The sequence below is a fragment of the Telopea speciosissima genome, chromosome 6 (genome assembly GCF_018873765.1).
Source record: "Telopea speciosissima isolate NSW1024214 ecotype Mountain lineage chromosome 6, Tspe_v1, whole genome shotgun sequence".
In the NCBI taxonomy this organism is placed as follows: Eukaryota; Viridiplantae; Streptophyta; class Magnoliopsida; order Proteales; family Proteaceae; genus Telopea; species Telopea speciosissima.
In genome coordinates this window covers 38484194-38496225 of record NC_057921.1, presented here as the reverse complement: position 1 = coordinate 38496225, position 12032 = coordinate 38484194, and the positions used below count along the sequence as shown (strand labels likewise).

General features: G+C 43.9%; 1 protein-coding gene across 1 annotated transcript in view; it reads right to left on the bottom strand.

Moving 5' to 3' along the window:
• Positions 1-12032, bottom strand: part of LOC122665056 (mediator of RNA polymerase II transcription subunit 25-like) — a 162393-nt gene that overhangs the window by 28943 nt on the left and 121418 nt on the right. The window contains exons 9-10 of the mRNA XM_043861111.1: positions 841-897; positions 437-465 (exon numbers count right to left, since the gene is read on the bottom strand). Coding sequence (XP_043717046.1) covers positions 437-465; positions 841-897 — 86 coding nt within the window. The remainder of the gene's footprint in view (positions 1-436; positions 466-840; positions 898-12032) is intronic.

Sequence of the window (12032 nt, the reverse complement as noted above, 5' to 3'; positions counted from 1 at the left end):
TAGGCCGCAGGGGTGGCAGCGACGCAAAACACCATGGCGGCAGTGGTTGATGGTCAATGGTCAGGGATGGTTAGCATGGTGCAACATGCATGATTACATGTTCAGTCAACCATGCTGAACCAAGAGGCCAAAGCCTTGGCGGAGGCGGTGGTGGCGAGTACCCTTTCTGGAAAAGAAAAAAGGGGATTCATTCTGATACCAAGTTGAGAAGAGAGAATAAGAGAGAATAGATTGGCTTGTCAATGAGACAGAGGCCACCACTTTATTTTTCTTCAGACATTTTTAAACAGGTTTAAAATATTAGGTTTTATTAAAACCACTATGGATTGTTTTCTTCATTTAATCACTGAACGGTGTTAAGAACAAACTACAGATTTCTCTCTCTCTTGACAAAAAAAAAAAAACTTAAAATTGAATAAAAGCTACAAAGACTTACGTCACAGAAGCAGCTGCATTCCTGTAGCCCTGTCACATTAAAAGAATATATCAGGTCTTGGAATAGCATGTAAATTTAAAAGTCAAAACTTTTGTTAGAACTTCTCATATTTCTTTTAGTAAAGCAAATATCAAGAAGGAAAACAAGTTATCAGTTTCTCTATTATTATCAAAACATTCCCATCAGCGGTAAGGTCAAAAACTGACTTCAGGTGATATTCTCATAATTTTAAAGGTAAACAACAGAAACAAAAACAAAAATTGAAGTAGTCTGGCGCTGTATTTTCCAGATCAAACATACATCAGTAGTATCAAATAATTTCCCATGCAGACGCAAAGAGAATGAAAATAAGTTTATCAACACAACTCATAATACAATAAACTTGATAAAATCTGAAAACATACTTCAAGGTTAGTGATAAATACAGATTGTCCTTGCCTCCTCAGTCCAGCTAATACTCCCTGCATGGATAGAGATACCAAGCTGGCAAATCAATACTTCCAGAACATATTGAGAACAAAAGAAGTTGAAAACTACCTGTTTAACTAACATTATAATTTAACTGAAATGAACCTCAAAATACAAAAGAAACAAAATTACTACAACTACCACAACAAAAATCAGACAGTTAAACTTAATAGTACCCCAGGGAATGGATATCGGAGTTGAAGGGCACATGAAGCAGATTGGTTAGTCAATGAAATATCATGAATACACATGGATACACTTAGAAAATGCATTAAAAAAATTTTTAAAAGCTAAAAATAAAATCATGGTACATCTAACCAGATTTAATGCATTTGTAAGAAGAAAACATGATTAGTATAAAATGAATTATAGTAACACAGACAAGGTTGGACATTTCCATTTCTTCAACCCAAATTCTGCTAACCAAGGTTAGACACCTCCATGTATGCAACCCTATAAACTACTTAAAGGGAAACCAAGAATATCGTTGGAATAAATACACAAAGTATCAACTGTAATGAAACAGAGTAAAGACAAAGACTAATATATGATAGTCATCGGAGTATTAGTCGGTCAAAATGAGATACACAGTATGAATCTGTAATTTTTTTTTTGGGGTGAATAATATGTATTACCTTACCCCAGGAGGGGGCAGGACCAAGAAAGACTATATAAAGGAGAAGAAGAGGGGGGGGGGGGGAGAAACAACCAACCTACGCAGAGGTTGAAGAGAAAAGGGAGGGCAGGTCAAGGCCCCAAAAACCAGCAATATGCCTATTCCTAGGGTTGTCCCTGACAGCGCAAAGATGGGCACGGCTGAGCTTTGAAGACACGTCAAAGGAGACGGCTTTCCAAATCAGATCGAGAGTTGGAAGTCCATCTCCTAAGATTGCGCTCCATCCAGATATGGTGAATAGCAGCTCCAAAAACCAGCTTTCAAATGGTGTCACAAATCGAGGAACCTGAGAAAGATTTAACCATCCAAAGCCATTCTCGGTCAAAGTGGAAGGGTCTCCTGTTGCAATGCCAGATGGAGGATAGGGCTTTTTTCCAGATAATAGAGGTGAAGGGGCAGTCAAAGAAGAGATGGGGGATGTCTTCAAGGCCATTCCAACAGAGGGAGCAGGCAGGGGAGGCAGGGATGTGGCGGTGAAAAAGGATGGCTTGGGTGGGGAGGCAAAGGCGAAGGGTTCTCCAGGTAGTGATGCTGTGGTGAGGAATGTGGCCTTTGAACCAGACTAGGTTATGCCAGGCCACGGTGGGGGCGGTGGGTCTGATAAAGTTCCCGGCTGATCTGGTATTGAAGAGGCCATTGGGGGAGGGCGACCAAATGATTCTATCATCATGGGGGGGGGGGGGGGAGAGCAGGCCAAATCTGAGAGACAATGGAGGGATTGAGATAGGGGAGGACCAGGAGCCCAAAGAAATGACGCAGGAAAGGGGGGCATTTTTGGGAAGATCAGAAGAGTATATCAACCTGGGGCCAAGAGCACAGAAAAGGATACCAAGAGGGTGCCAAGGGTCGAGCCAGAGGGAGATGAAGGATCCTCTGGCAATGGAGGAAGAGATACCACGGAGGGCCAGGGGGCGGAGAGCAAGGATCTTTCTCCAAATCCAAGAGGCATCAAAGGGGATGGGCTCAGTCCAGATGGAATCGGACTTTAGGAGATGAGAGTAGACCCAGCTGACCCAGATGGAATCCTGATGGGAGGAAATTTTCCAAATAAGCTTGAGAATACCAGCAGTGTTGGAGTCTTTTATACGTTAGATCTCAAGACCACCCTCGGCTTTTGGGAGGCAAATAGACTTCCAGCTAACAGGATGGAGGAATCTAGAGGTATTTGTCCCTTTCTAGAGGAAAGCACAGAAGAGACATTCCATCGCCTGAATGGTGGCTTTCGGAAGGCCGAAGATCCCACCCCAATAGATATAAGAAGCTTGAAGGACAAAGCGGATGCAAACAAGGTGACCGGTGTAGAAAAGGAGTTTGCTTTTCCAAAGCTGGAGGCGCTTGCGGATGTTATCCAACATAAGAGCACAATGGTGGCTGGAGAGTCTGGCCGGAATGAGAGGGAGGCCAAGGTATTTGACGGGGAGGGAGCCGATGGAGAAACCAGTGAGGGTCAGAAGGGAGTCACGGTCTAGATTGGAAATACCAGAGAAAAAGAGTTTGGATTTAAGGAGGTTAATATGAAGGCCCGAGAGGGTCTCAAAGAGGTGGAGAGAGTCCATTATAGTAGAGATGGAGGAGAAACCAGTATGAATCTGTATTGATACACCAAAGAATGAAGTTTTGCATAGATACTCTTCAGGAACACAAATAAATCCCACATATATTTAAAATTCAAAGAATATTCATTAAGATCTAAAATGACATTAAATTTTAAATTACCATAAATAATGTAACACAAATAGATATGCAACCTTACAATGGGATGGCCATATAGGAATATCTTTTTTTTTTTTTGGTGAATAAAACATTATATTACCAAAGCCCGAGGGGCGAGGGGGAGAAAGCGGGGGAGGGGGATGAACAAAGGGGTAAAGATGGGGGGGAAACCCTGATCCCCGCTAAAGGGGGGAAGGGGGCATAATAGAGCACTATCTAATCCCTAGGAAACAACAATATGCCTATTCCTTGGGGAATCCAAAAAGGCCTTGTGGGGCAGAGGACTGAGCTTAGAGGAGACATCCCAAGAGATGGCTTTCCAAATCAAGTCAAAAGAACGAGAGTTAGAGGTCCATCTCCTAAGGTTCCTCTCCATCCAAATGTGATAAAGAGTAGCGCCAAACACAATCTTGCCAATGATGCCGCAGGTGGTGCATTGAGGGAAAGTCATGACCATCCAAAGCCACTCTAGAGCGAATGGAAGAAGACTCCTGCTGCGAGGCCAGATGAACGACAGGGCTTTTTTCCAGATGGTGGAAGTGAAAGGGCAGGCCAAAAAAAGGTGGTCAATGTCTTCGGAACCATTCCAACAGAAAATGCAAGAGGGGGGACAGGGATTCTTCGGTGGGAGAGGAAGGCTTGGGTTGGGAGGCAATGGTTAAGGGTTCTCCAGGCATGGAAGCTGTGGCGTGGGATGTGACCTTTGAACCAGGCTAGCTTGTGCCAAAGGACAGAAGGGGCTTGAGGCCTACCTAGGTTCTAGGCAGATTTAAAGCTAAATAGGCCATTATTGGAGGGAAGCCAACAGACCTTGTCCGCAAGATGGGGGGGGGGGGGGAAGGGGGAGGGGGGGGAGGGAGTTTCAGATCAGGGAGAGTGGGGTAAGGGGGGAGGGGAGAACCAATTTCTGTGAGAGATGATGGAGGAAAAGGGGCAGATTTTGGGATCCTGGAGGAGTAGATTTCCCTAGGTCCAAAGAAGTTATAGAGAACTCCAATGGGGTGCCAGTGGTCGAGCCATAAGGAAGTGAATGACCCATCAGTAATGGAGGAGGACATGGCTGAGAGAGCCAAAGGGCGAAGGAGGACATCCCTGTTTCCGAATGGTTGTTCCCACTTCCTTTAGCGATCAGATACAGCCGAACATATTACTATTGTTGAAATCCTTGAATAATGGCTTGAGTCAGAGCGACTCCAGCCGACCTTTATTTATAATAAGAGAAGGAATGTTCTAGAATGGATACAAGGACAATATTACCCCTATGACATTTTTACCCTTGAAACCCATATTACAATATTCCCCCTCAAGTTGGTGCATACATGTTAAACATACCCAACTTGCTAACAATAGAACAAAACAATTTACTGTTAGTCCCCTTAGTAAGAATATCAACTAGTTGATCACTAGACTGAACAAATGGAATACAAATGACTCCTTGCTCTAGCTTCTCCTTGATCAAATGCCAATCAATCTCAACATGTTTGGTGCGATCATGTTGAACTGGGTTATGGGCAATGCTGATTGTAGATTTACTATCGCAGTAGAGTCGCATAGGAAGATCAATTGGCATTCCAAGATCTTGAAGAAGTCCCTTGAGCCAGAGTAGTTCACAGATACGTTGTGTCATGGCTCTAAACTCGGCTTCAGCACTTGACCGAGCAACCATTGCCTACTTCTTGCTTCTCCAAGTAGTTAAGTTTCCTCCAACATAGGTGCAATATCCAGATGTTGATCTTCTATCATCAAGGCTTCAGTATGAGCTTCTACCCGAAGGTGACTGTGTGGAGAATATAGGATTCCTTTACCAGGGGAAGACTTCGGGTACCTTAGGATTCAGTATGCAGCCTCCAAGTGTGAAGAGTGAGGATCATGCATAAACTAGTTGACTACACTTACTGCAAATGCAATGTCTGGTCGGGTATGGGATAAACATGTCAATCTCCCAACCAGTCTTTAATAACTTCCCTAGTCTACAGGGTCACCTTCCTTACTCTTCAAGTGGGTGTTAGGCTCCAAAGGTGTATCGGCAGGTTTACACCAAAGCATCCCAGTATCATTCAAAAAATCAAGAGTGTATTTTCTCTGAGAAAGAGATATACCTTAGCTGAATAGGCAACCTCTATTCCCAAGAAATACCGCAATCTACCCATGTCTTTGACCTCAAATTCTGTGCCTAAGTAGGTCTTCAACGTCTGAATTTCTTCTGCATCACTTCCAGTGTTACTATATCATCTAAATAGACAATCAGAATAGTGATATGCTGTCCCACTCTTTTTACAAACAGCGTATGGTCAGCATTGCTTTGTTTATAGCCATTGGCAACCATGACTTTATGAAAACAACCAAACCAGGCCCAGGGTGATTGTTTAAAGCCATATAGGGCCTTCTTCAACTTGCACTCCTTTCCCTGAGTGTCTGGTGAAGCAAACCCAGGAGGTATCTCCATATAGACATCGTCTTCCAACTCTCCATGTAAGAATGCATTCTTGACATCAAGTTGTTGAAGACTCCAGCCTCGGTTTACAGCACAAGAAATAATTACCCGAACAGTGTTCATCATTGCTACAGGAGCAAAGGTTTCTTGGTAGTTGTTAACAAAACAGGAATTTCGTGAATGGCTTGAATGATCAATGAGATCAGTCAAGCTCTCTATTTATAATAATAATAATAAAAGAGATTACCAAGGGAAACACTGTTCACGATACTATTCACGACACTGTTCACGTGAATAGTGTCACAGCCCAAATTACAATCCTACCCTTGTTCAAAAGTACATAAATAAAGCATAAATAAAAAACCCAAAATACCCTTATAATATCGGGTAACACATCTCAACACTCCCCCTCAAGTTGGGGTATAGATATCACACATGCCCAACTTGACTAGACTAGGATAAAACAACTTCCCACTCAACCCTTTGGTGAAGACATCAGCCAGTTGATCTCCAGACTTCACAAAAGGAATACAAATCTGCCCACTCTCTAACTTCTCCTTGATGAAGTATCTGTCAATCTCCACATGTTTGGTACGGTCATGCTGCACTGGATTGTGGGCAATGCTAATTGCTGCTTTGTTGTCACAGTACAACATCATTGGAAGATGAACAGAACCACGAATATCAACGAGTAAACTCTGAAGCCACAGTAACTCACTTATGCCCTGGGCCATAGCACGGAATTCAGCTTCAGCACTAGATCTTGCCACAACATTTTGCTTTTTACTCCGCCATGTGACTAGATTTCCTCCAACAAAAGTACAATAACCGGAGGTAGATTTCCTATCAGGGTTACCACCCCAGTCAGCATCTGTGTAAGCCTCAATGCGAAGATGGTCATGAGGAGACAAAAGGATCCCCTGTCTTGGAGCTGACTTCAAGTAATGGAGAATACGAAGAACAGCAGCCATGTGAGTGGAATAAGGATCATGCATGAACTGGCTCACAAGACTCACAACAATGGCAATATCTGGTCTGGTGTGGGAGAGATAAATTAGCTTGCCCACCAATCGTTGATATCTGCCCTTATCAACAGGTTCACCATCCTTCTCTTGCAGACGGGTAGTAGCTTCCAAGGGAGTGTCACAAGGATGACAACCAAGCAAACCAGTCTTTGATAGTAAATCTAGAACATACTTTCTCTGGGAGAGAAAGATGCCTTTTGGAGAACGGGCAACTTCAATCCCAAGAAAATATCTTAGCTGTCCTAGATCTTTTATGTCAAATTCCCGTCCCAAGAAAGCCTTCAGGTGAGAAACTTGATCTGTATCATTACCAGTCACAACTATGTCATCAACATAAACTATGAGAAGAGTGATCTTTTCTCCCTTTCGCTTGATGAACAGAGTGTGATCAGCATGACTCTGTTTGTATCCACAGGAGACCATAGCTTTATGAAACCTACCAAACCATGCCCGTGGAGATTGCTTCAACCCATAGAGTGCCCTTTTGAGCCTACAAACTTTCCCATGGGTCTTGTCAGGAGGAAAACCCGGAGGAACATCCATATAAACCTCCTCTTCCAACTCCCCATGAAGAAATGCATTTTTTACATCCAATTGCTGTAGGTCCCAGCCAAAGTTGACAGCACAAGACAGTAAGACCTGGACAGTGTTCAACTTTGCAACAGGGGCAAATGTCTCCTGGTAGTCGATCCCATAAGTCTGAGTGAAGCCTCTGGCCACAAGCCTGGCTTTATATCTATCCACTGTTCCATCTGGCTTCTGCTTGATAACAAATACCCATTTGCACCCAACTGGTTTCTTACCCGTAGGAAGAACAACTAGCTCCCATGTCTCATTTTTAAGTAAGGCCGTCATTTCTTCCATCATGGCTGCTTTCCACTTTGGATCTGCAATCGCCTCCTGCCATTTCTGAGGAATAGAAACAGAGGAAAGAGAAGAAACAAATGCACGATAGGAAGGAGATAAAGCATCATAGGAAACAACATTGGAGATGGGGTGTTGGGTACATGACCTAACGCCTTTACGAACAACGATAGGTAAGTCAAGGGAAGGATCCTTACCAGATGATGTAGTAGGGTCTGGATCTGGATCAAGTGCAGACGATTGTGGAGGTGGTATGGTGATGGTAGTCTCAACTTGTCCTGTGCGCTCCTGGGTATACACCTTATCAACAGGGATTTGACTGACTGGTCTACGCTCCCCCTGAATAGGAGCCACTATAGGAGCTGAAGTTACAGAGGGCTCCCCCTGAATAGAAGCCGGAAGAATAGCAGACACATCTTCAAATCCCTGATCCTGCTCCCCCTGAAGAGGTGTCTGGGAATAATATGACAAGGACTCATGGAAGACAATATCCATGGAGACAAAAGTACGACGAGAAGGTGGATGGTAACACTTGTATCCTTTCTGGGTCGCAGAATAGCCCAGAAAAATACACCGAATGCTCCGTGGAGCAAATTTCCCATGAGGATGATGATTGCGGACATAGCCAACACAACCAAAAACTTTGGGGGGAACCACAAAGGAGGAGGAACCCTGGAGGAGATCAACGGGGGAACGACCATCAAGGGCACGGGTAGGCACACGGTTGATGAGATAAGTAGCGGTAAGAATGGCATTACCCCAGTAGTGAGAAGGAACCTGCCGTGCAAACATAATGGCCTAGGCTACCTCAAGGAGATGTCTATTTTTTCTTTCAGCAACCCCATTCTGGGCAGGTGTGTCAACACAGCTGGTCTGATGGACAATACCATGTGCAGCCAAATAAAGTTGGAACTGACCCTCCATGTACTCTCTGCCATTATCACTGCGTAACATGCGCAAGGTGGCATTGAATTGGGTTTGAACCATACGATGAAATAACTAAAAACAGCGGAAGACCTCACTTTTATGGCTCATCATGTACACCCAAGTGGCACGAGTATAACAATCAATAAACGAGACAAACCATCGATGACCAGAAAAGGAAGTACAACAGGCAGGGCCCCACACATCAGAATGAACCAAAGCAAAAGGAAACTCACTTCTTTTATTTAATGAAGAATAACTGGAACGAGTCTGTTTGGCCAAAACACAAGCCTCACATAAAAACTCATTCCTATTACAATGCGTAATCAAGCTCGGAAACAAAAGAGACAAAGTACTAAGGGATGGATGACCAAGTCAACAGTGCCAGAGATGAAGGTCAGGGGACGAGGTGGACTGTAAATGATGAGCTGTAGAGGAAGCCGAATGCAAAGTAGAAGGCTGATCCGGGTCAAGTAAGTAGAGACCACCCTGCATCTTACCACCCCCAATCGTACGCTCCGTCTCCAGATCCTGTATGACACAATGAGAAGGGAAAAAAGTCAGTTTGCAGTTCAGATCTCTAGTTAGACTACTAATAGAGAGAAGGTTAGTAGAAAAGGACGGAACATGCAAAACAGATTTTAATGAAAGGGTAGGGGAGCAGCGTATGGAACCCTTCCCATTAATAGGAGAAAGGGAACCATTAGCTACTCGAACACTGTCTTTGCCAGAAGATGGAGAATAAAAATGAAATACATGGGAGGAGCCAGTCATGTGATCAGTGGCACCGGAATCTATAATCCAAGGACTGGATACAGCTGATGCACACAGACTACTGACTGGAGTACCTAAGGAAAAATTAGAACCAGGAGGGGCAGCAGGTGTAGATGCCGTAGTGGAGGCAACGGAAGAGGCTTGTAGCATGCGACGGAAAGCTAGGAGCTCATCCTGAGTAAGCCCAATGTCAGATGAAGGGGCAGCAGCAGCAGGAGTAGGAGAATCAGCCATATGAGCCTTGGGCTTAAACTTCCCACGGGCTTTCTTTTCCTCAAAATCAGCAGGCTTCCCATGGAGCTTCCAGCATTGAGCCTTAGTATGATAGAGCCTGTTGCAGTGTTCACACTTGACAGGACCTTTAGGGACAGCAGTACCACCATCAGTAGTGGTAAGAGAAGGAGTACTAGAAGCAACTTGCAAGGTGGAGCGATTAACAGTAGAGGAATGCAGCATAGCAGCCCGACGAGATTCCTCATTATGAACCAAGGCAAAGGCCTGTTCTAGGGATGGAAAAGGGGACTGCCCAAGTACTTGCACCCGAATAGGATCAAACTCCATATTTAGTCCAGCCAAAAAATCAGAGACACGTATTTTGTCAACGTGTTTACGATAGGCAGCTAGATCAGTAGCAGTAGAGGGCTGATAGTTGGAGTAATGATCCAATTGCTACCACATGTTCTTGAGGGCAGCATAGTATTTGGACACAGAGAGCTCCTGTTGGGTAGTGGCATTAGCCTTCTTTCTAATCTCATAGACCTGTGCATCATTCCCCGTGCGACCATAACTCTCTTTGGCACCATTGCAGATAGTATGGGCAGTGTCCAGTAGAAGAAAATTGTCTGAGATATCCCCTTGCATAGAATGGATCAAGTAGGACATCACCATCGCATCATTTGATAACCACTTGTTGAGCTGAGAACCCTCTTCCACTGGTTTAGTTGTTGTCCCAAGAAGATGGCCAGTGAGGCCACGGCCAGCTATTGTCAAATAGGTAGACCGAGACCACTTCAGGTAGTTGGAGCCATCAAGTTTGATTGGGGCAGCAAGGGGAAGAAAATCGGTCCGGGGCTGGCCATCAATGCCAGAAGAGGCCGAAGAAGAATCTGAACCAGTCATTGCAGCAGGTAACCAATCTTCAATGAAGCAGCAAACAGCCAAAAAATATCCAAAAAAATTCTGGAATCGACCCCCAATAGAAAAGGGCTGTATTGGAGCAAAAAATTTTAGATATGTAGGCTGGGAATGATGTCGAATGAAGGCAGCAAGGGTGCCAATCAGATGCAGCAGGAACCAGCAGCCCAACCCCAAGATCGATTAATGTCGGTGTTTTGAAAAAAACCCTGAGAAGAGAGATCGATAAGGGGCTAGGGTCTTCAACCAATCTGATGAAGTGAATAGGGGCTGAGAACAATATCAAATAAAGATCCCACAATAGAAGATGCAGCCGAAACAGATGTAGAGGCCTGATCTCCAAAAAAAATAGGAATCTTCAAATCGCAGACAGTGCTTCAGCTCCACTCGATCCAAAAAAGAGGCATAAAAAAGGAGGTATATTGGGGCAGCAGCTAGATCATTACGATCACCTCAATAGTGCTGCCCTAATGGGAGAAGAAGAACCAAAAGAAAGGAAGAAAGAAGAAGGGAAGAAGCTCGATGGAGGGAAGGAGAAAAAAATCGAAGGGAGGGAGGTGGGTTTTGAAAACCTAGATCAGAGAGTATTTGGCTCTGATGCCATGTTAACAAAACAGGAATTTCGTGAATGGCTTGAATGATCAATGAGATCAGTCAAGCTCTCTATTTATAATAATAATAATAAAAGAGAGTACAAAGGAAAACACTGTTCATGATACTATTCACGACACTGTTCACGACACTGTTCACGACACTGTTCACGTGAACAGTGTCACAGCCCAAATTACAATCCTACCCTTGTTCAAAAGTACATAAATAAAGCATAAATAAAAAACCCAAAATACCCTTATAATATCGGGTAACACATCTCAACAGTAGTCGATCCCATGGGTTTGGGTAAACCCTTTGGCAACCAATCTCGCTTTGTATCTATCCACTGTCCCATTTGGTTTGTGCTTTACAACAAAGACCCATTTACAACCAACAGATTTCTTTCCTTGTGGAAGAGTTTCCAAATTCCCGGTTCTATTTTTCTCCAGGGCATGCATTTCTTCATCCATTGCCGTCATCCATTTCTGTTCAGCTATTGCTTCCTGCCAATTGTTAGGAATAGAGATGGAAGATAAAGAGGAAACAAAGGTATGGACTGAAGGAGTTAAAGAATTATAAGAGACAACATTCGCAATTGGATGCAGAGTACAACTTCGCTTGGGTTTTCTGACTGCAATAGGCAGATCAAGACTTGGATCAGAAATAGGCTTACCAGATGGATGATTAGGACTTGGAGCAGGTATTGATTGCGTGGGTGCAGTGGTGGTGGTCTCTTTGTGCCCAGTTTCATGAGGAAGGAAGAAAACTCCTTGAGGAGGAAAAAATGTTCCACGACCAAAGGTCTGCACCTGATTCAGTTCTTTCCCTTGATCTCCAAACTCCCCCTGAATTATAGGCTGTCCATTCTGTCCTAGTTCTTGTTCTTGACTGGTAATCCCATCTTCCAACTCAATAATCTCATCTTCAATGGTGGGAACTTGAACATCTAATGGAGCTATCATAGGTACATCTTCATTATTTGAATTCTTCCCC